Source organism: Procambarus clarkii, chromosome 2, assembly GCF_040958095.1.
Source record: "Procambarus clarkii isolate CNS0578487 chromosome 2, FALCON_Pclarkii_2.0, whole genome shotgun sequence".
NCBI lineage: Eukaryota > Metazoa > Arthropoda > Malacostraca > Decapoda > Cambaridae > Procambarus > Procambarus clarkii.
In genome coordinates, this window is record NC_091151.1 from 38635886 (window position 1) to 38660270 (window position 24385).

A 24385-nucleotide genomic window follows, 5' to 3' on the forward strand; every position below is an offset into this window, starting at 1 on the left:
CCCACCTAGGCCTCCTTGATCCCCCCTAGGCCTCCTTGATCCCCCCCTAGGCCTCCTTGATCCCCCCCTAGGCCTCCTTGATCCCCCCCTAGGCCTCCTTGATCCCCCCCTAGGCCTCCTTGATCCCCCCCTAGGCCTCCTTGATCCCCCCCTAGGCCTCCTTGATCCCCCCTAGGCCTCCTTGATCCCCCCCTAGGCCTCCTTGATCCCCCCCTAGGCCTCCTTGATCCCCCCCTAGGCCTCCTTGATCCCCCCTAGGCCTCCTTGATCCCCCCCTAGGCCTCCTTGATCCCCCCTAGGCCTCCTTGATCCCCCCCTAGGCCTCCTTGATCCCCCCTAGGCCTCCTTGATCCCCCCCTAGGCCTCCTTGATCCCCCCTAGGCCTCCTTGATCCCCCCCTAGGCCTCCTTGATCCCCCCCTAGGCCTCCTTGATCCCCCCCTAGGCCTCCTTGATTCCCCCCTAGGCCTCCTTGATTCCCCCCTAGGCCTCCTTGATTCCCCCCTAGGCCTCCTTGATCCCCCCCTAGGCCTCCTTGATCCCCCCCTAGGCCTCCTTGATCCCCCCTAGGCCTCCTTGATCCCCCCTAGGCCTCCTTGATCCCCCTAGGCCTCCTTGATCCCCCTAGGCCTCCTTGATCCCCTTAGGCCTCCTTGATCCCCCCCTAGGCCGCCTTGATCCCCCCCTAGGCCGCCTTGATCCCCCCCTAGGCCGCCTTGATCCCCCCCTAGGCCGCCTTGATCCCCCCCTGGGCCGCCTTGATCCTCCCCTAGGCCGCCTTGATCCCCCCCTAGGCCTCCTTGATCCCCCCCTAGGCCTCCTTGATCCCCCCCTAGGCCTCCTTGATCCCCCCTAGGCCTCCTTGATCCCCCCTAGGCCTCCTTGATCCCCCCTAGGCCTCCTTGATCCCCCCTTAGGCCTCCTTGATCCCCCCTTAGGCCTCCTTGATCCCCCCCTAGGCCTCCTTGATCCCCCCCTAGGCCTTCCTCGATCCCCCCTAGGCCTTCCTCGATCCCCCCTAGGCCTTCCTCGATCCCCCCTAGGCCTCCTCGATCCCTCCCTACCTAGACCTCCTCGATCCCCCCACTTAGGCCTCCTGGATTGCCCCCCCTCCACCTAGGCCTCCTGGATCTCCTCCCCCCCCCACCTAGGCCTCCTGGATCTCCTCCCCCCACCTAGGCCTCCTGGATCTCCTCCCCACCCACCTAGGCTCCTGGATCTCTCCCCCCACACCTAGGCCTCCCGGATCTCTCTCCCCCACCCACTCCTAGGCCTCACGGATCTCTCCCCCCCCCCAACCCACACCTAGGCCTCCTGGATCTCTCCCCCCCCCCACCCACACCTAGGCCTCCTGGATCTCTCCCCCCCCCCACCCACACCTAGGCCTCCTGGATCTCTCCCCCCCCACCCACACCTAGGCCTCCTGGATCTCTCCCCCCCCCACCCACACCTAGGCCTCCTGGATCTCTCCCCCCCCCCACCCACACCTAGGCCTCCTGGATCTCTCCCCCCCCACCCACACCTAGGCCTCCTGGATCTCTCCCCCCCACCCACACCTAGGCCTCCTGGATCTCTCCCCACCTAGGCCTCCTGGATCTCCCCCCACCTAGGCCTCCTGGATCTCCCCCCCCCCCACCTAGGCCTCCTGGATCTCCCCCCCCCCACCTAGGCCTCCTGGATCTCCCCCCCCCCACCTAGGCCTCCTGGATCTCCCCCCCACCTAGGCCTCCTAGATCTCCCCCCCCCACCTAGGCCTCCTGGATTTCCCCCCCCCCCACCTAGGCCTCCTGGATCTCCCCCCCACCTAGGCCTTCTGGATTTCCCCCCCCCCCCACCTAGGCCTCTTTGATCCCCCACCTAGGCTTCCATGACCCCCCCTAGGCTTCCTTGCTACCCTAGCACCATATTTATGCCCGAAATGCTTTGCGTAATAGTGGCTTTAGGCATTGTATGTACTGGCTCTACCTATAAGTCAACCAATCTTTGTAAAAATTTCTTGTATGTATGTACCTTACCTAAATAAACATTTTATTTTTTTTATTTTTTATTATTTCCTTGACTAGACCCCAGTAATAATGTGTGTAGTCAGCCTTTGGACCCTGGGGTACCCGTCACATGGAATGAGAGCAGACAACTTGAAACGCGAACTCATTTATCTTTGATTCCCTGTACAGGGTATAACTACTGGACCCCTTTGATTCAGTAGTCTCTTGTACCCTTGAACCACTACCTTGATCAATATCTTGACCCCTCCCCTGGCCCTAGCCATTAATTAATGGGACCTAATATATAGTGGATAAATGGCGTATCTGTATCCACTAGATCCTTAGTGCCATTGTGATATACCTTAGAGCCCCTGGATTCCCTGGCCCTCTGGGCCCCCTGGATTCCCTGGCCCTCTGGGCCCCCTGGGTTCCCTGGCCCTCTGGGCCCCCTGGATTCCCTGGCCCTCTGGGCCCCCTGGATTCCCTGGCCCTCTGGGCCCCTTGGATTCCCTGACCCTCTGGGCCCCCTGGATTCCCTGGCCCTCTGGGCCCCCTGGATTCCCTGGCCCTCTGGGCCCCCTGGATTCCCTGGCCCTCTGGGCCCCCTGGATTCCCTGGCCCTCTGGGCCCCCTGGATTCCCTGGCCCTCTGGGCCCCCTGGATTCCCTGGCCCTCTGGGCCCCCTGGATTCCCTGGCCCTCTGGGCCCCCTGGATTCCCTGGCCCTCTGGGCCCCCTGGATTCCCTGGCCCTCTGGGCCCCCTGGATTCCCTGGCCCTCTGGGCCCCCTGGATTCCCTGGCCCTCTGGGCCCCCTGGATTCCCTGGCCCTCTGGGCCCCCTGGATTCCCTGGCCCTCTGGGCCCCCTGGATTCCCTGGCCCTCTGGGCCCCCTGGATTCCCTGGCCCTCTGGGCCCCCTGGATTTCCTGGCCCTCTGGGCCCTCTGGGCCCCCTGGATTCCCTGGCCCTCTGGGCCCCCTGGATTTCCTGGCCCTCTGGGCCCCCTGGATTCCCTGACCCTCTGGGCCCCCTGGATTCCCTGGCCCTCTGGGCCCCCTGGATTCCCTGGCCCTCTGGACCCCCTGGATTTCCTGGCCCTCTGGGCCCCCTGGATTCCCTGGCCCTCTGGGCCCCCTGGATTCCCTGGCCCTCTGGGCCCCCTGGATTTCCTGGCCCTCTGGGCCCCCTGGATTCCCTGGCCCTCTGGGCCCCCTGGATTCCCTGGCCCTCTGGGCCCCCTGGATTTCCTGGCCCTCTGGGCCCCCTGGATTTCCTGGCCCTCTGGGCCCCCTGGATTTCCTGGCCCTCTGGGCCCCCTGGATTCCCTGACCCTCTCTGAGTCCTCCATGGGTCTGCTGGTTCTCGCCCCCCCCCCCCTGTGTTTGCTGGCTCTCTGCCCCCCCCCCCCCCTTTTGTCTGCTGGCACCTTACTGGGTCTCCTGGGTCCAGTGGCCCTCTAAGCCCATTGGGTCCACTGGCTCTCTGGGCCCCCTGAGTCAGCTGGCCAGAAAGAGCATCGTCATGTTAACTCAAACACCCAACGTGTGGATGGAATTCAATCCCAAGTCGTAAATGAAATGACAGATGCACTATGCCTACCACTGAAACACCTTTTCAGAAAATCTCGAGAGCAAGTGATAATTCCCCTGGATTGGAAATGTCCAAATGTTGAAATATCTAAATCACGTCACACAGCACCGCTCCTGTGCCAGATAAGTCCACTACGGGCTCACCATAGCCCGTGCTACTTGCCCTGCTCCAGTGCAGGTAAGCTACGGGCTCACCATAGCCTGTGCTACTTGGAACTTGTTCCAAGTAGCACAAGTAACTTGGAACACAAGTAGTTCTTGGAACACAAGTACAAGTTCCAAGTAACTTGGAACTTGTTCCAAGTAGCTGAATCGATAACAACCACCACCACCAAATGGTGCCCCCCTATCTTCAAAAAAAAGGCAGAGAGCTCAACATATAACTACTGTCCTATCAGCTTGACTTCATACATCTGCTAGCTCACGGAGAGAATCCCATGGGAGGGAATAATTTACCGTCTCGGTGAATAAACTATACAATCAATTCCTATAGGTTTGTTAAATAGATCCTGCTTTGCAAAGTTGCTTATGCTTTTGGAAACTAACCAGCTATTCAAATGACTTCCAATAGATGTATATACTGTACTGTACATGGACTTTGCTAAAACTTTTGATGCAGTACCCAATGAGACTAACATTGGATATTATAGGCACATGGAATAAATGGTGGAATACTAGAATGAATAAAACATTGGTTAAAACAAAGAAAGCAAAGGGGGTGTCCTAAACAAATGTATCCCACTTGAGAAATGTGATGAGTGGGGTACAAGGGTCCATTTTGGGATGTCAAGTGAAAATGAGATCGAGGCCTTAAAAAAATCTACATAAACTCCTTGAAAGGTCAGAAGACTGGCAAATGCTTTTTAATATCAGAAAATGCAAGAAATTGCATGTGGGATAAATTTAACATCACCTTGCAGCAGTGATGAAGAAAATGTCCTTGGAATCAGAATCTATCACAATGGAAGTTGTACAAGAAGTGGAAGCTGCAGGAAAATTTGCAAACCTAACCCTAGGAATAATAAAGCAAAACATTTGACTGAAAAGAAGGCAGTTATTCATCTCTATAAATCTCTGGTGCTTCACTTCAATTATTGTAGTGAAAAATCTCACTTCAATTGTATCCAAGCAAGAGACCTTGCCTTTGAAAAGACGTGGCTGCACCAGAGAAAGTTCAACACTGGGCAACGAAATTCATTCAAGAACTAAATCACTCATAGCAGGAATGGTTAAAGGTCACAGGGGTTAATGGTCACTGCAAACAGGACGTGACAGAGCTGATCTCATCAAATCTTTTGGAGGATACTGAACAATTTGGAGGGTACTGACCCAGACAGCTTCAAAAGGCCAGATGTAACAAACGAGGAGTAATGGTTTTAAGTGCAACAAGCCACAATGTAGGACAAAAAACAAGTGACTTTTATCCATAGGGTTATAAACCTATTGAACTGCGTACCAGCCATAGTTGTAAATGCCAAAATACAGCTGAATTTTAAAATTCAGCTCGATGAAATCATCAGGACAAATGGGGGGGGGGGGACCTCTGACAAGCTTTCGGCTAACTTTCCTCATACAGGCCTCAGGAAAATTCAGAAACTTGCACGAAATGCTTTAATATCACTGGTTTGTACTCGCCTATTTGGGCTTGCAGGGTTTGAGTTTTGGCTCCTTGGGTCCTGCCTTTCAGTCAATCAACTGATGTTCAGGCTCCTGAGCCTATTGGGTTCTTATGATATCTACATTTGAAACTTTGTATGGAGTCTTCCTCCACTAGATCAATGCCTACTACATTCCATTTAACTACTGACATGATAAATGTTCTGACTCATTTGGATACTCGGTTCCCACATGTGTATATATCACGTGTTAAATAGTGTCCCCTTTTAAATATTGGGAGTCCAGTACATTTGTTCCTCATGTAAATTCAGAATCTTGCATGGAATGCATGTTATTGTGTCTGGTCTTTAGCTTTGTGCTTCATGTCCTCTTAAAAAAAAATTTAAAAATTTAAAAATTAAAAATTGTCCTTCCCAGATCACTTGTAGCTATCCAGTCTCTAATTTAATGTTGAACACTATCGTTAATAGGTAACACAAGATCTCTGCAGCGTCCGTCAGTAACCATGGTGATGCATGGGTCTGCTTGTACTGCCTTTGCTATGTCCAGTTCCTACAGGTGTCCTTTTACGTCCTGTACAGTAATGTCAATTCTATCTAGTTTCTGGTAATTTATTTTCCAATTTGGGTATCAATCTGGTTCCAGTTTGGAACCACTCGTCAAGTTCTTTACACAGTTCAGTTGTCTTTCTCCAAGCGTGTTCCTTCCTATTCCCGCAACCTGATCACATGGTCTCAGACAATTGTTTTCTCCATGTATGGCTGTGCAATACTGTACACTGAAGGAAGAAATTTGTCACCTTCATTTACAACTTCAGTGGAAATAACAGATCCTTGTGGCCACCACCACCACCCCCTACAATACCACTTACGACACCAGTATATCAATGGGCCTCGTAGCCTGGTGGATAGCGCGCAGGACTCGTAATTCTGTGGCGCGGGTTCGATTCCCTCACGAGGCAGAAACAAATGGGCAAAGTTTCTTTCACCCTGAATGCCCCTGTTACCTAGCAGTAAATAGGTACCTGGGAGTTAGTCAGCTGTCACGGGCTGCTTCCTGGGGGTGGAGGCCTGGTCGAGGACCGGGCCGCAGGGACACTAAAAAGCCCCGAAATCATCTCAAGATAACCTCAAGATAAGATGGCCTTATTTTGTTGCAAGATGGCATTTGATTCTTGATAATCAAAGTACACATAGTTGGATACTACCTTTTCCGTACCTATATGACTGTTTATTCTTATAGCACTTCAAAGTGCCATAGACCTGTAATCATATTCATTTAGTGCTCTGTAGTGGTTGTGAAAGTACACTCCTTGTCCTCCCTCGTTATTGGTCTGGATCTGGAGAGGATTTCAGGAGTTGTACTCCTTCAGCCTGACCTGGGGGCCAGGCTTGTCTTGTGATAACTTGGTCCCACGGGCACAAAAGATGAGGGAGGGAGGGGGGGAACCTGCTTGGAGCAGCCCGAAGGTCCACATATCCACTACAACCCGGTTAGTCCAGGACTGCAGAAACATACCTAATTGCTTCTTGAAGTTCACCTCTGTTTACAATTGCTCATTTGTAGCATTTGCTGTAGTAGTAAGTACATGTATCGGTAAAGTTGTGAATTAGCTCATGGCTTTACTTTGAAGTGGCAAGAAGTAAAGAATGTTTGTTACTGATGTAGTTTATATAAGAACAGTTACAGCAAAAATTTTAATAACAGTAAGGCAAGTGACCAAGAGGCAAGGATATTGGCTAGCAAGAAAAATTAATAATAGTCGGTGTTGGGGAGGACAGGCAGCCAGCTAACATGCATCCATGTTAGTTATATCGAGGTTCCCCTCAGGGGGAAATTACTGACCCTCCCCAAGATGCAACCCCCACAAAAAGCTAATTGCTGACTAACTTAATACAAATTATTCTTAGTTTATGGCATGCAAGAAAACTGTATTAACGTGTTTTTCTTGTCTTTTCAGTGTGAGGGACATTTGTGGTGCTAAAGTTGCCCAGGAGTGGGCAGTAGTTCACCTATTTAAAAATAGGTAAGTTTACAAGTGTGTGTAATTACAGGACAAGTTATGCTCATGGCATCCCATTTTACCATTCATTGACTTCTCACTCGTATTGTTCAGACTTGTTCCAACTGTTTGGACTTGATCCAACTGCAACTGCTTGCAAAATAGAATATTATATTGATGACCTTGTGTCTCTGAAGTTGTAAGTTAAAAAAAATCTTGTTTATTTTGTTGAGTGATGTTACTATTTTGTATTATTTTGCATGCACTGGTTGCACCATTGTCTTGATTGTTGCTGTTTTTTGTATACAATTTTCTTCAGACAATTAATTACATTACCCCTCTAAATTTAGATTCTTGGTAAATACAGTATGCAATATTAGTAATATCTGGAGACTACCAACTCCTCCTCCTTGTCCTTTTCCTCACCCCTTCCTCCTCGTCCTTTTCCTTGGCCCCCCCCCCCTCCACCTCCTTGCATTTTTCCTCATCTCCTTGTTTCCTCATTCCCCCCCCCCCCCCTTTGTCTTTTCCTCACCCTCCTGTCTTCTCCCTTTTATTCGTTTTCTCTTCATATCTTCTCAATTTACTCCCTCCTTTTCATCCCCTCCCTCTGTTTTAAGTGACTGATATTGGCATGTTTGCAAAACAATGGTGGTGTTATCAGCAATAGTTACATAACAGGAACATAGGAATTTTTTTTTTATTAAACCAAATTGTGGTTGCAGTGGAAGGGATCCATTGGTCCTGAAAGTATGCTTGATTGTACATCCAGTTGTAATTTGTTGAATGGTTTAAGAATATTTTCTGAAGTTAGCGATGCTTTGAGAAGCCCTTGCCTGGAATTGCATTTCCGGCATGTCTGCCATGCTTAGGAAATTATATCGAAGGTGCTTCTCTGATCTTGGGAATTCCCCTTAGTGTTTTGCCCCCTGACCAACCAGCAGACAGTCCTATCTAATCTGGTATCCTGTTCTCTACCCATTGGACTACTACTCTACCACAGACCTATTTTGAATAATTCACAAAGCACATATTTAATACCTTACTGGCATCCTATGTAAGGAGTACAGTATTAGAAATTACTGTATATTGAACAGATTAATGTGTGTAATCACACATTACTGCAATCTCAGAAATATGGATGGATGGATGGATGTTGAAACCTGGAAACAGTTACCTAAACAAATTAAAAGGGAATAGTAATTTGTTGGACAAAATTTGTCAAACTGAATAAAATTAGAATCATTTTAGCAAAATCATTTGGATTAAGGTAAATAAAGCTACTGAAACCCTCATAATAGGAATTTTATATAGGCCACCTAACTGGGATTAAAGTGTAAGATAGGTATATCTTGGTGGAATTCTTTTAGAGCAACTAGGTTTGATGTTTATGCTGTATGGGGTTTAAATTTGAGATAAACTGGACAAATCAGATAGGAAATGCTTATCCAGGTGAGATTTTATGAAGTTTAAACCTTGTTTCTTGATTTGGTCCAAATAGGAAAAATAATGTATTATACAGTAGTTTTGCAAACAGATGGTAATAAATATTAAAATTAGAGAGCACGCTCTAGAAAATTGTCATTAAGAAATACTGTATGGTTTAACAGGGTAAGTGCACGTAAGTCATACTCTGACTCAGAGTAAATACTCATACTCTGCCAAAGTAAAACAGAAACGAGTAACACTTAGTGGGCCAGCCAGAGGCTTTGTGGCCCGTGCAGGAATATCCCTGCAAAGATAAGAAAAACCCACATGGAGGAATTGTACACAGGAAAACTGTTATGGCCCTAAAGACTTTTTGCTGAGCTAGTTGCAACAAATTAAAATTGTTAGAAACAGGCTGTTTATGTAAAGGTTAAAGTATGAACAAAAAGACCCCGAAGAGGCCTGACAGCCGAGTGGACAGCTCTTTGCATTCGTAGTCCTGATGTTCCAGGTTCGATCCCTGGTGGAGGTGGAAACAAATGGGCAGTTTCTCTTTCACCCTGATGCCCCCTGTTACCTAGCAGTAAATAGTTACCTGGGAGTTAGACAGCTGCTATGGGCTGCTTCCTAGGGGGTGTAATTACCTAAGTGTAGGTACAGGATGAGAGCTACGCTCGTGGTGTCCCGTTTACCCAGCACTCTCATATGACGCTTTGAAGCTACTGACGGTTTTGGCCTCCCACCTTCTCACTTAACTTGTTTCAACCGTCGACCACTCAGTTTACAAAAAAAAAAGGCCATACTTGGATCATGGGTGGAACTCTGGACTGCGAGGCCATGGAGGACGCTCTAAAAAAACATTTATTACTTGAACAGTCAAAAAAGCTGACTGTGGGCTGTGGTTGGAACTCCAGTCTGTGAGGCTGCTGAGGACGCTCCCACAGCCAGGCTACGATGGCTTCTTGATGCTCATGTAACAAATGCTCATATGTAACAAAAAGGAGGCCTGGTAGAGGACCGGGCCACGGGGACGCTATGCCCTGAAATCATCTCAAGATAACCTCAAGACGAGAGATTTTAATAGATCTACTGTACTTAGATATATTTTTAATTATATAGAGCTGCTGTTCTGCTCTCATTTCCAGTATGTCACATAATAACCTTTTTCACAAGCTTAATGCCTGATTAAAGAAGAAATATTTTGCTTTGTTTATAAAGTTTTCTTAAATGTAAAACTTTCATATTTTGCTTTTGCAATGTTTGAAATATTTTTCAATGCAAAGTTTGTCACTGCCTTTGATATAATGATTGTGATCATACTACAGCTGTTGATTAATAAGCACACACAAGATGGTGAGAATCCAGGAAATTTAACACAATGAAGACAGGATTGCCACTCTTCAACCTATAGTGCAGTTCATGTACCCTATGTATGGTAGAAGGGAGAGGGAGGTATGATTGCCTTTAAACTAAATCACTATTCTACAGTTTAGTCCTATTTTATTCATGTACAAATTCATACAAATGCGCATCTGATTTATTATAAATCATAATGTGCAGACAATGAGACAATGTGGCTCAAGATATGATCAATTTACACATCAGAAATTGAAGAAATGGCAATGTTTCAGTCCGCCCTGGACTATTATCAAGCCGTGTGAAAAATGTAAGAGGAAAGAAAAGGACTGGCAAATAAAATGTATGAGAGTGAGGTGAGGAGCAGGTAAAGAGAGAGAGAATCTTTCACATGGTTTGATAATGGTCCAGGCTGTACCGAAATGTTGTCATTTCTTCACTTTGATGGGCGGTTTGGTCATCATTAAATCATAATGTGTTTTTCACAGTTTAAGAGAGTTTCAAACTTGGAACATGTAGGTTGAAGTATATCTTAAAGTAAATATGAAGTATATCATATATCTGCTTTAACCATTAAAGTCAGTGGGGAAGTGATTTTTGTTTTCCAAAATATTTAATTACTGAACTCTCTTTGATGAATGCTTCTCAATAATTATATTTTGTCTATGCCTCTCGAAACCCTCCCCAGGTATGTGTATTCATTTTAATCTGAGTTTTGATCATGGAGCTACGTTTTTGAAAAAAAAAATGGTTTAAGGGTAATGTTTTCTTGCATACTGTACTGTTTTTATTAGCTGGAGTATGGGCTTTGTTATTTGTTAATATTTTAATTTTAACCTTTAGGATAATCAGGTAGGAAAAATGCAAGATATTAAGAGCAACATTTTACTGTAAATGTGCTCAATCAATGGACAACAGATCATATCCGCAAGCGAGGACAGGTGCCAAATACTGTAAACAGTCCAGTGCAATCGTACTATATTGTAAATCTTTTAAATTTGATTTAAACCTGATATACTATGTCCATTTTCACCTCAAATGGAAAAAGGCAAAGCCTGCATTTTAAGTGCATTTTTTTTTGTGCGTGAAATTGAAATGAACCCTAAAGTGTTTTTTAAAATGCCCAATAGCTTTTCCAAAGCACCAACTGTTTCTCAATGTTTTCATCTACAAAAATCTTTAAAAATGCAGTCATCCATATTAATACCCAAAATGCAGCTGTTAAAAAAAAATCGCCTTGTCTGTTTGAGGGGGGGGGGTGGGGAAAATAAGGAAAATATGAAACATTACACGATTATCTAGGTCAGGTGATCGTATGGTGTGAGGAAGGCAGGTGGTAGGGTCATCAATGGATGTCACGGTGAGATCGCCAACTTCAATTTGGGATGGATTTTTGTTCCTTGCTTCACTTGTTAGCGTACACAAGGCAATGTTTGTCTAATAAAATTTATATGCATATAGGCCCTCAGTTTTGTTGAAGACAGAAAGCCTGTGTGTGTAATTATACAAGTGTAATTACAGGATGAGAACTACACTCGTGGTGCCCCATCTTCCCAGTACTGTCATTTAACACTGAAGCTGCTGACAGTTCTGGCCTTCACCCCTTCTCAATCTCTCGTTTAACTTGTTCCAACTGTCTACCACTGTTTTCAAGTTGTAATTTTTACAATTTTACAATTTTTTAAATTGTTGTAATTTTTACTGTGTAAATTTGGGACCTGGCCCTCCAGTATTATCCATGTACACTATATTATTTGATACCCCTTTCGTCTCCTTTCTAAAGAGTGTTATGTTTAGAGCTTTGAGACGATTCCTCACCTCGCTGGTAATGGACTGGAAAATCTCGTAATCATCATACCATATCCTGGATCATTCTAGAGGAGAGTTCAGCAAATTAAATTTTAATAATAAACAGATTAAATGGGAACTAATAAGCAAAGACCACACAAATAAGCTAGGAAGAGCAGCTAAATGATGCAAACTTAAATCAATGCTTCAAAAAAGGCTTAAAATAGTTTGTATGTAGCTCTGGAAATATACTAAAGACATACCAATAAGAAAAGTATTCAAATTTAAATGAGAATAAAGTGGAATAACTAGAATGTCCATCCCTATACCAAGAACAAAAAGGAAGGGCATGTTGACCAAACCACACTAGAAAGTGAAGGGACGACGACGTTTCGGTCCATCCTGGACCATTCTCAAGTCGATTGTGGGGAAAATATGGAAAAGAAATATTTCTTTTATATATATAAAAAAAAAAGAAATAAATGGAGTCACGTTATTGTGACTCTACGTGTGCAGGAGGGGTATATAGAGAAATAAAAACGATTGTGCTAAAGCTATGCGACTCATTAAAGGTAGGAGAGGCAAAGAAAGCAAAAGGCAATCAGTGAAATAGAGGAATCCAAAATACTTTTTCTTCTATGCAAAATCTAGAACAAAAACTGTCTAGCATTGGGCTCACTAAGATGATGTAACTTCAGTTATAAAAAAAAAAAGTGAAACATTGAGGATACAGTACAATTGTTTTCAGTGAACCCCTAAACACATTGAAGATCGATAACCTAAACAAATTCTTCATGAATGTGATAACATTAAACCAAATAACTGTATATCGCATGTCACTAACCCCACCAGACTTTGAAGTGGCCATAGACGACATGCACTCTGCACCAGGCTCCGAATCCTGGAATTCCATATTCGTCAAGAATTGTAAAAATCCGTCACCTGGCTTTAACTTTATTTGGAAATGAAGCCTAAATACTGGTTTTATCCCTAATGCACTTAAAATAGCAGCGATAGCAACATTCCATAAAGGAGGAAATAAAATAGCCCTCCAGACAACAGCCTGTTGGACCAAAGTATCACAAGTCGAGTCTGGCCTCAGGCTAAGCTCAGCGAGTAGAACTCCTCCCGAAACCCTCTCCAGGTATGCTCTAGGCAAGCCAAAATTATAGACCCATAGCACAAACATCACACGTAAAATTCTTTTAAGAGTGCTGAGAAGCAAGATCACAAAACATGTGGAACCAGTGTGTACTAATCGTGAACAACACTGGTTTAAAACAGGGTGCTCCTTCCTCTCACAATTGCTAGATCACTATGTTATGGCCATAACTGCCATGGAAGACACAAAATGCTGACACACATTTTCTGAAAAGCTTTTGAAAAGTCTGACCATAGTGTTACTGCATACTGTGCTCAAAAGGATTCATTGGCAAAGTAGGATGATGGATCTTTACAATGGGCCAAATGCTTTCACAGTTATTGATGGCACGTGATGAAGCAGTGCCACCTGATATACTATGTCCATTGCCAATACCATCAAAACATTGCTATTATCAGAATCAAGGTCACTAAACCCTGAATATGAATACAAAAGAATGTGAAAAATAATTTTTCACATGTTCATTTTCTAAAAAGACATCAGTGTGTAGATGTACCAAACTGCGGCTGTCGTGCACTCCATCAAACTCGCTGATATTTGAACCTTAGACAGTCATCATTGCTGTTTGTGGTATTGTCACCCATATTGAAAAATAATTGCATTTGTTTTTCTGTTGTACCCTTTGCTCAGAAGTGGTTCCTAGTAGGTTGAATTTTTGTACCCTCCTGCAGATCCTTATGTTGCAGCAACAGCATAATGATCAGTGTATGATGATCTTTGCATTGTACTGTTATTTTACTACATTGGACTGGTATAATAGTGTCTACATTTCCCCTCTTGTAAGCTTTGCAGCTTCATTTGCAATGTCATTTCCCCTGGTATTCCTACATGACTTGGCACTCAGTTGATAAAGCATTCAATGACCATGGCATTTGAGTGTATTAATACTCTCAACATGTGTGGTCTGTATTAATGCTTTAACATTTGAAGTCAGATGAATGTTGCACACGTGTTCTTGTTACAAGGTTGCTATGCCAGTTCTTGAATCCATATGTATAATGTGTGTGTTCAGCAAGAGCATGTTCAAAGTCTTGAATGGGAAGCATCTGTAAAATTGAGGGGGTCTGTAGTACAGTTTGGTTTGTTCTCGACTCTTGATCGGGAATCTCGAGTTTGAATCCTAGGCTGTACTGTATAGAAATTGTTTGGCATATTTCTTATTTAATGCAACTGTTCACCTATAAGTAAATAGTTACTTAGGAGTTCATCAACTGATGTGGGGGTTGCATCCTTGGGAGGGTCAAGTATTCCACTTTGGGGAATCTTAAGGCGAGTGTTTTAGCACTGCACCACGGGGACTGCTAAAAGGAGTCCCCGTGACTCCAGGATATACTGGAGCGATGATGCTTAATTCCAGTCAAGATGGCACCTAGAGTTTACATCTCCCAGGTAAAAAATTCCAAAAATTCTTAATTCAACCGTTGTTGTCGAGGACTTGTCCTGACTTGAGTGTAGGTGTCCAGACACAGGCACCACCTGGCTCACCTGTCAACAGGTCCTCACCTACGACAACTAGCCTTCCTCTTACATCCAGGAGGTGGAGGCTAAAACTGTCTATAGTTTCAAAGTATTATATGACAGTGCTGGGAAGACAGAACACCATGAACATAACTCCCATTCTGTAACTACACTTGGGTAATTACCACAGTAATTAACCACAGTAACAGTACCCATCCCTTGGGGATGGTTACCACAGTAACCATCCCTTGGCTTCAGACCGCCCTTCAGGTTCCACAAGTCAGGACGAATGCCACAGTCATCCTCTTCTTGCTTACAGCACTTGACTCGGTCACAGTTCACTCCTGTTTTTTCAACAATACACTAGAAATGTACTCTCCTAAGCAGCAGTGAATTGTTCACTCTCCCTGACCCCACACAGACAAGTATGACCTGACAGCTGAGTGGGTAGCGCTTCGGATTCATAGTCCTGATGTTCCGGTTTCGATCCCCGGTGGAAGCGGAAACAAATGAGGAGTTTCTTTCACTCTGATGCCCTTGTTCGCCTAGCAGTAAATAGGTACCTGAGAGTTAGACAGCTGCTACAGGCTGCTTCCTGGTGGGGAAGGGGGGGGGGGACAAAAAGGAGGCTTGGTCGAGGACCTGGACGCGGGGATGCTATCTTGAGGTTATCTTGAGATGATTTCGGGGGCTTTTTAGTGTCCCCGCGGCCCGGTCCTCGACCAGGCCTCCACCCCCAGGAAGCAGCCCGTGACAGCTGACTAACACCCAGGTACTGTACCTATTTTACTGCTAGGTAACAGGGGCATAGGGTGAAAGAAACTCTGCCCATTGTTTCTCGCCGGCGCCTGGGATCGAACCCAGGACCACAGGATCACAAGTCCAGCGTGCTGTCCGCTCGGCCGACCGGCTCCCCCCTAAGTTTCAAAATTGTCTCAAGATAACCTCAAGTGACATCACAAACCCTTTGCACATGACACATTACTCCCTTGCTCGTTCTTCATTTGCTAGTGATGAAATAGTTTTTCTTCCTTGAGAAATCCCCACGTACTGTCGTCCTTCGCTTCGGATTCGCCCTCCACGCCTGTTCCTCCGAAGTTGCTCAGTGACACCTTAATGCCTCCACAATGCCTCTTCTGTATCACCCAACAGTGGTTTACTCTGCAAACTATACTAAAACCTTTACCTTGATCCTGTGTAGGACTGAGTTAGGAATAACTCATTTTGGGGCAGAACCAAAGTCATGAGGTCACAATACAGTTACTTTTAGTAATTTTGCTATACAGTTAGCAGTACCTCCAGCTCTGGTGAAGCCAAAATTTTGGTTATGCAGGTCTCCAGTCTTCCACAGTAGCCTATTTATGACCATCTTTTAGCAGTTTTACTAATGCATGATAGTGAAATGGGTCTGTAATTGTCAGGTTCCTTTGGCTTACGAATCTGAATTATCTGCTTTTTTAAGAGGTAGATAGTTTACTAGTTCCCAAGATGCATTGATAACATCCAATATCCCTTATTCTCCAGCAGGACCTGCAATTTTATGTAATTTTATCAGTGCCTGGTGCAATTCCCCCCCCCCCCCCCCCCCTCTGATTCAACAGGGACAGTAACACTTGTCATATGTGGCTATGCTCTTGTGAATGGCTGTTAATGTTTTAATTGTGATTGCTGGCTTTTGACCATTACAAGAAGTTCATATGACTGCTCTTTCTGCAAATTTGTTAGCAAGTGTCTTGGCCACCTGCAATGGTTGGAGTACAAGCCTATGGTAAGGCTACTGGAAACAAAAAGCCGTATAAAATACTTGGGAGTAATCATGCCATAAGATCTTGTTTTTAAAGAATACAATAAAGCAGCGTCACAAAGAAAAGTGGCAAGGTGGATAGCAAGAGCCGTTTAAGCAAGAGTCAAACCAATGACACTTCTTAAAACTGTAGTAGTGTTTAGGGTGGAATATTGCTGCACACTAAGTGCTCCACTCAATGCTGGAGAAATTGCTGCCCTGGAGAATATGTAGAGGTCTTTTACTGCCTAAATCCATTCAATAAAACATCTAAATCATTGAGACAGCTTAACTTTTAAATCTGCATTCTAGAGTGCAGGAAAGAATAATTTAAAAATTGGAAAATATTTGAGGGACTGGTTCCAAATCTGCACACGGAAATAACTCCACGTAAGACTAGGAGGCATGGCAGGAAGTGCAAGTCCCCATTGAAAAGCGTAGTTTTAATAGGCACACTTATGAAATTAAATCAACACACAAAGGGGCCCCAAGACTTGATAACTTTTCCTCTATACATAAGGGACATTACTAGTGGCCTCTCATGGCATTCGAAAACTTGATAAATACTGGGTTGACCAGACGGCCTGGCCAGGGACTGGGCTGTAGGGACATTGAGCCCCCGGAACCAACAGGTAGACAAAGGTAAATAGTCAATGCCCATGACATGTGCCAGTAACTGATTTAATTTATGGGCCCCCAATAGGTACTCATCCAAATGATACCATGGAATTTACACAAACAGCATCATTCAGCTTCTCATATATAAATAGCTTTAAGTTTTTCTCACTAGTATCCACTGCTCGTACTATTTAACTCCATTATTTTTTCATATTGTAAGCCATAATAGTGCCAATGCTATCCTCTGCCAGTTACCAGTCTGCCACCCTCACCATTTAACGTCTTAAATAATACAACCTGTGATGCTACTTAAAAAATGCCAAACATTTGTTCTATGTAATTGAAACTGTTCTTGTTCCTTAGCAATTCTTCTGTACAGTTCAAATGTACAGTTCCCTGCTTCCTCATTCACTTGTCATGTCTGTTCATTATCATGGCTTTCCACTTTTCATACCATCAAATTAACCAGAATTCTCATAAACCGTCTTAATGAACTCCTCAGTCTCAAAATTTATCATGGCTTGTACTGCACATCATTCTGGGGCATTTGTATTTTTTTTAAATGTTTTCTTCTAGTTCTGAATGTGTATTGGGTTGTTAATTTCAACAGCTACTGTAGTTTTATTTTTCTGCACTCCTACCACACACTATTTTGCACTCCTTCAGAAGGGAGCTCACTCGTTCATGGAGCCCTCTACATGCATCGGTTTTATTCTTTCATAGATTTGTTAATATTAGTTTTTTATCCTATTAACATAATTGCCGTAGATTTGTAGCAGCTTGTTTTTATGACGTAATTTTAAAAATGTAACTTTAAACCTGGAAGTTTAATTGTATTTATGGACTTCATAAAACAATTATCTTTATTATACATGTTCATTTGAATTGACTTTTGAAGCAAAAGTGCTTTGCAGGTGCAATAAGTGATGGAGAGTGTGGGGACGCCTTCCTCCGGGGGGTTGTCGGTGGTGGGTGGGACAGTCCTCAGTGTGTGTGATGGCATGACCTACACGCAACTGCTGGATCATGGCTATGGCCTGACCCCTATCACACCCAGCAACTCTCAAGAATCTCCTACCGTCACACCAGGACGTACACAGGTGATTTTCCGTTGGGTTTTATTTGTTGTATTATTCTAGTAGAGATACTTGCCTGGAAAGAATGTCTAGATTACCTACCTACCTTGCGAAGGTTTTGGTAAATATGGTCTTGTGGCCTAGTCTCCAGCCAGACCTCGGAGAGTAAGAAACAGTTATTTTGCAGATATAAAAGGGCCGGAAAAAAACAACTTACCCACACACAATTGACAATTAAGCCACCAGCACCCCGAGTAGGGGCGCTGGTGGCTGAGTGGACAACACGCTGGATACATAATCTTGTGGTCCTGGGTTCGATTCCCGGTGCCGGTGTAAACAGAAATGGGCAGTTTCTTTCACCCTGATGCCCTTATTATCTAGCAGTAAATAATAAATATCTGGGAGTTAGACAGCTGTTACGGGCTGCTTCTTGGGTGTGTGTGTTATAAAATTAGTGGTAGTTAGTAACAATTGACAGTTCAAAGGCGGGCCAAAAGAGCAGAGCTTAACCCCTGCAAGCACAGGGGTGCTTGCAGGGGTTAAGCTCTGCTGAATACAAAAGGTGAATACAAAATGAAATTAGATGCGACTTAAGTTTTGGTTGTCACTTGTTTCATTTGGTGGCTGGAAATCAAATTTTATATTTTTAGACCATCATGGTCTAAACATATTAAAATGGTCCTCCGATCCTCAGCAGAAGCGGAAACAAATGGGCAGTTTCTTTCACCCTGGTGCATCTGTTCACCTAGCAGTATAGATAGGTACCTGGGAGTTACAGCTGCTATGGGCTGCTTCCTGGGATATGTAACAAAAAGGAGGCTTGGTCGAGGACTAGGCTACAGGGATGCTAAGCCCCGAAATCATCTCAAGATAATAAAGAAGCCCCGTATAGGCATTTTTTTTTTCTTTTTTTTTTAGGTTGGGGGGGGGGAAGCTGTATCTATCTATCTATCTAATCTATCATATATCTCTCCATCCCATTTACTTGTATGTTTAATTTGGTATATCCTCTTCCTTCTTATTCCTTTCTTTCCATTCTTCTTGTTCTAATTCTATGTACCTTGTACGTAACTTAAAGGTTCTGGTTTGTCAAAGAACATCATACAGTGTATGTCACAACCATTGAATGCTCATATTTACTCCAGCCATTTATTCACTGCTCCAATGGTTTAATGTTGAGTTGGTGGCACTGATGCTAATTACAGCTTACCAAAGGCAGTGATTATTTTTTGTATTTTATAAATCTCTGCTACTTACACACTTTTAAGGTTCAGTCCCTTTATAGTAAATTCTTTAAATGGCTTTACTGGGGTAGTGGAGAGGGTACCTGATTTTGCATAATTATCCAATCTCACTTTTGAGTTAGATCAGTACCTCACATTAGGTCACTTTCTAACAAAAACATGAATAGGTTTTTCAACTTTTTTTTTTCCTTGGCTTCGTTTCACACAAATCAAACAAATTTTTCAGACGTGGCATGATTGTCCTCAAATGTAATCACAATTTCATATATGGAGCTGCCTCCAGCCTCAACCTGCCCAGTAGTAGTGATGACGGGGCGTCTTGTTGTGGATACAGTTCTTGTAGCAAGTTGTCCTCGAGACACTAGCAAACTTGTCCGAAATCATTACATACACATTTTTTTTAAATTACTGTTGGAGTAACAATTGTTGAATAACCAATGTACCAATTTTGTTGCTTGCTTTTGTTTACATGGTTATGGTTTTATGGCAATTGTATTTTTCTCATTTTAGAATGTTTCATAGTTTCTGGGCACAGTTACACCTAAAGGGTTGGCTTGAAATGTTCTTTAGTAAGTTTTTTTCATAAGATGGAATTCCTCATCTTAGTACTGTAGTGAAGAAAGATTTAAGAATGAGCTCTCGATGAGAGATTGTAAAAAATTTGGCACCTAAAATATCCCGCAATACTATTCCTCAAGACCATACTTTATGCACATTACATACTCCATATAAAACTGGAATTTCCAGTAATTAATCCTTTAATTAAACAAATTAAAATAGATGGGTATATTAGTGTCTTGTGCAGCTTTTTTTTTCGAGTAGTTGTGTGCTAATGATTTAGTAATACGTTATTAGCATGTCTTTCCCATTGATTATACAAATTATACACTTAACTTGATGTGTGTGTGTGATGTCACTGTCTTTCAGAGTGTGAAGCGGCGGCTGGTGCTGGAAGAAGGTGGGGTTGATGGGGAGGGCTTCAGAACGCCAGTCAAGACCCCGAGACGGGCAAGGCAAAAATCGGTCTCGTCCACACACTACACTCCTTCACCGTCCAAGGGAAAAGCCCCAGGTAGATTTTCTTTGTGTAATTTGTCTCCTGGAAAAAATAAATTAATTGTATGCATGTTGCCTAAATCTTTTGAATTAGTATTCCCAAATGTATAGATTTTCTATACTTTTGTATTACTTTAATATTATTGCTGCATTTGTTAGGTTGATCTGTCGTGTTAGCTTTGTAATTTTGCACATTCTTGTCTCCCTGATAAAATGCTTTCATTGTATAATAATTTACAGTGATTTGTAATTTTCAGTGTATAGTTATTTACATAATTAAAAAGCTGTCCAACCTTCCCCTTTTTCAAAAGTAATGCCAAAAAGTACTAACTTTCATTCTCATAGTTTTCTACCTAATGCTTTACATTCGCACTGTATTATTTGCTACCCCAAAATGTGTGCCTAAGCCATACAAATTCACCGTTGTAATCACTGCCATCATCTTGTATCATGGTTATGTTGAATGAAAATTTTACACCAATGTACCTAGAAATACCTCGCCTCAGATTGTACGTCATATTATGCTACACTGTACCTGTCAATATCCTCATTTTACTAAAATGTACCTGCTAATTTTCTTCAAATTTTCTTACAATGTACCTTTCAATTTTGCTCCAAATTACCTACTTAAAATTGTTAGATTAAGGACCTGCCCAAAAACGCTATGCGTGTTAGTGGCTTTACAAGAAAGTGAAAACATCTATGCTATGTACTCTCATAAACCCATTAGTATTACATTTATTGTGTATAAATATAAAGATATATTATAATATATAATATAAATACAGAGATGTAAAGTAATATACAAGGGACTCTTGAAAATGTTATATATTTAGGAAAGGTGTTAATGCTTTTTATCCAGACGACTAAATTACGTGCTGGCAAATATTGCCCTGCAGGTGCCGCGTGTCTGGTACAGCAATGGAGAACAACTGAGATTGATAAGCTCTTATTTGGCTTATTAATTGTTGTTATTCTACATATTTTTACATGTCCATTTCTTGTATATACTGTATATAAATAAATGAATAAAATTTATTTTAAGGGATGGGCAGCCTGTTTACACATTAAGTGAATGTTTGGCTTATATATATGGCCCTGCCCCCCACATCTTGAGGTGAATTACTGACCCTCCCCAGAATGAAACCTCACAATAAGCTGACATCCTGGGTACTTGCTTATTGCTAGGTGGATGGGTGTTAGGGAAGGAGGAAGCACACCAAACCATTTCTGTCCCACCTGGGATTTGAACCCAGAATTCTCAATTGAAAGTCTTGAATGAACCTGACTACTACAAGGGTCCCTTGTACAAGAGACTCTTGTATGTAAATATTCAGTCTCCTTTTAGCATCACTAACATTACCTTCACCTAACAGCTTTCTTAGTCAGATTCACCTATATATGTATGCATCTGTATGTATGAGTATATGTATATCTGTCTGTTGTTCTCGTTCATTCTGTCATACTAACAAATAGTCCAATAATGTTCTTGTATCATAATTCCAAATATACTATTAAAAGCCTAATTTTTGCTGGCTTTTCCTATAAAACTGGATTCTTAACTAACTTACAATAACAAGTTTCATTATTTACCCCTGTGCATTTCATATTTTATAGTCTATTTGAGGGCATCTCCAAGTCTTGTTTTTCTAATAGGTCCTACTCACACCTGACCACTTTGTACCATTCTTGGGGAAACTCTTCAAAGTATTCAAACTCAATATTGTGTACATACATATGTCCTGTCGGCCAGGCATGTCAAACTGAGGTTCCCCGAGAGTGGCCATATGGGTCACATTTGTGTTGTCATAAGGGCCACACACGACAACTAATTGAAGTCGTTTAATAAAAATTATTGCAGAATATAGTATCTTTTGTATTGCATAGTAATATAGTATTACATTGTTTTGTGCGGGGCCACGGGTGTGCTTGCAAAGGGCTGCATATTTGACATGCCTGCTGAAGGCTATTGCAAATGTAGCATTACTTTTCTCATTAGTGTGTAAACGATAATCTGTCTATCACCACCCAAAGCTCAATATTTTGTCTGTCAGCAAATGGTGTCCAAATGCCAGAAATAATGAAATTCATCTTGATTTGTCATGGCTATGCTAATTGATTATTGAATGATGCTCTCGTATGCATAGTATTTACCAGAAATAAAATCCTTCGATATTATGGAACACCATATATAAATTATGTATTTCTTTTAATGTGTGTGTATTGATAAAGCTTTAAACCTAGAACTTTGGGGGTGGAATCTGCAATGTTACTATAATCAGACATGAAAGTTTGCTTAAATTGTGCAAGTGATATAACTGCTGTCTCAAGGAATGTCTAGAATTGGTATTGCGGTGAAATATTTTCTTTCAATTTACTCTCATTAAAGTAATTATTACTTTCTCCATTGCCAGAAATCTCCAGAGTTTGAAAAGTAACTTAAGATTTTAGTCAGCATACTGGCAGCAAACTAAAGCTTTAATTGGTGACTTTCCTTTCATAATGTAAAGATCTTACTTAGGTTTAATATCCTCCAATTAATCAAATTTAAGTTTCTAAGGGTATACTGTAGTATTAAAATACAAATGGAGGAAAATGGAATGCATGATCGATGGTTTTCTCTTTTTCATGGTTGGACTCGATAACGAATCATGTACTTTAAACGTTCTACAAAGCCTGCCGTGAAGTCAACCTTAACAGCAAATTCTCCAAAGTTGGTGCTGGTGAGTTTGAAGTGTATTCATAGACTTTTATGTGGCTGCAAAATACTTTTCATCAATACACTTTAGTTTAATGGCTTATATCTGTACATAATATATCTGTACTTAACGCAGACGTGAATTTTAGTGCTACAAAACTTTCCTGGATTTTTTTTTTTTTTTTTTTTTTTTAATTGACTCAGAATTCCATGAATGAATTCTGATTGAAATTATTGTAAAATTGACAGAGAATTTCTGTTTCAGCAATTCCTCCAGCACCTTCTCCCAGTAAGACTTCTCGTTATGATACATCGCTGGGACTTCTCACAAAGCGCTTTGTTGACCTGCTCCAGACGGCTCCAGATGGTACAGTCGATTTAAATAAGGTAATATTGTTTATGCTTTGAAAGAACTTTATTCATGAACATTACACCATTTTGTCAGCTGCATGGGACAAGATGATGTACATAGCTCGAAGTGGCATTGATAAAATGCTTGTCTGGTGCTGTACAAGTTTTGATTTCAGATTGAACAATTGTGAAGTTTTTATTTATTTTATCAGCAAGCACTGTTAAAATTTTCCACATTCCTGTGTGTCTAATTTCAAAATGACAATGTAAATGTTAGTTGTCATATGTTGGTGCATGGTATTGTAAATCATTGCATTGCTTAAGATTCGGCCGGCAGTAATTCCATGGAATATGCAAGCTTCAAATTTTACTTTCTGCTTGTCTTGTGGGGGAATTCACTCTAACATAATAAGATTCAAAGGATTGGAGAACCATAAAATTAGTATGGGCTCGGAGAACCCATGATCTATGGCTCTCAAGAATAAATTCAATAATAGATTTAAAATGAATTTAGAGAAGTGGACTGGAAAACTATTAAATTTAGAGCTAATCCCTTACACATCTTTTTTTTTGGGGGGGGGGGGGGGGGTGTATTAAATTCTATAATGTTAGTATATCTATAATATTGAAATAACATGTTAATAATTCATTAGAAATCAATAAAGCATTAATTAAATTTCTAACTACAATATGGAACAGATAACGGTTTAGCTGCCAAAGTTGAACGTAGAATGCGTCCGGCAACTATGACCCGTTTAATCCTGCCAGTTGATATCTCTTGCGACATCTGGGAATTATGTCTCTTGAAGTTAGCTCCACGCTGAAAGAGGAATCATGTGTAATTTCCACTTCAGAGTACTGTATATATTAATACATTTACTCACGTAATCTGAGTGGATTGGGGGTAAAATTTACTCACGTGGGTTATTAAATTTCCATGATGTATAACGACAGGCACCAACATAAACAAAAAAAATGGCCAAATTAGTATGAATGTGATACTCGGTCTTGCTGGACGCGGTGTCCATAATATTATGGAAGCTGTCGAATCGATCCGAAGCTCGTTACTCCTCGATTTGGTCGATAATAAGGATCAGCTCTAGGACACTAGATTGTAATGGTGTCTATCTCTGCCGTCTCCTCGCTAGTGACTCATGCGACACCTAGCGTCGAAT

The 24385-nt window shown here is 42.6% G+C and overlaps 2 protein-coding genes across 3 annotated transcripts in view; one reads left to right on the forward strand and one right to left on the reverse strand.

Moving 5' to 3' along the window:
* The window catches only part of LOC123762244 (transcription factor E2F5), a 57535-nt gene that overhangs the window by 7804 nt on the left and 25346 nt on the right, over positions 1 to 24385 (forward strand). For both annotated transcript variants that reach the window (XM_045748638.2, XM_045748639.2), the window contains exons 2-6: positions 7151 to 7216; positions 17700 to 17885; positions 20033 to 20177; positions 22837 to 22884; positions 23125 to 23246. In XM_045748638.2, coding sequence (XP_045604594.1) covers positions 17712 to 17885; positions 20033 to 20177; positions 22837 to 22884; positions 23125 to 23246 — 489 coding nt within the window. In that variant the 5' untranslated portion in view covers positions 7151 to 7216; positions 17700 to 17711. The remainder of the gene's footprint in view (positions 1 to 7150; positions 7217 to 17699; positions 17886 to 20032; positions 20178 to 22836; positions 22885 to 23124; positions 23247 to 24385) is intronic.
* LOC123762397 (S-antigen protein-like) lies at positions 2268 to 3332 on the reverse strand. Its single transcript, XM_045748910.2, has one exon. The coding sequence runs from the start codon at positions 3330 to 3332 to the stop codon at positions 2268 to 2270; it is 1065 nt and encodes a 354-aa protein (XP_045604866.2).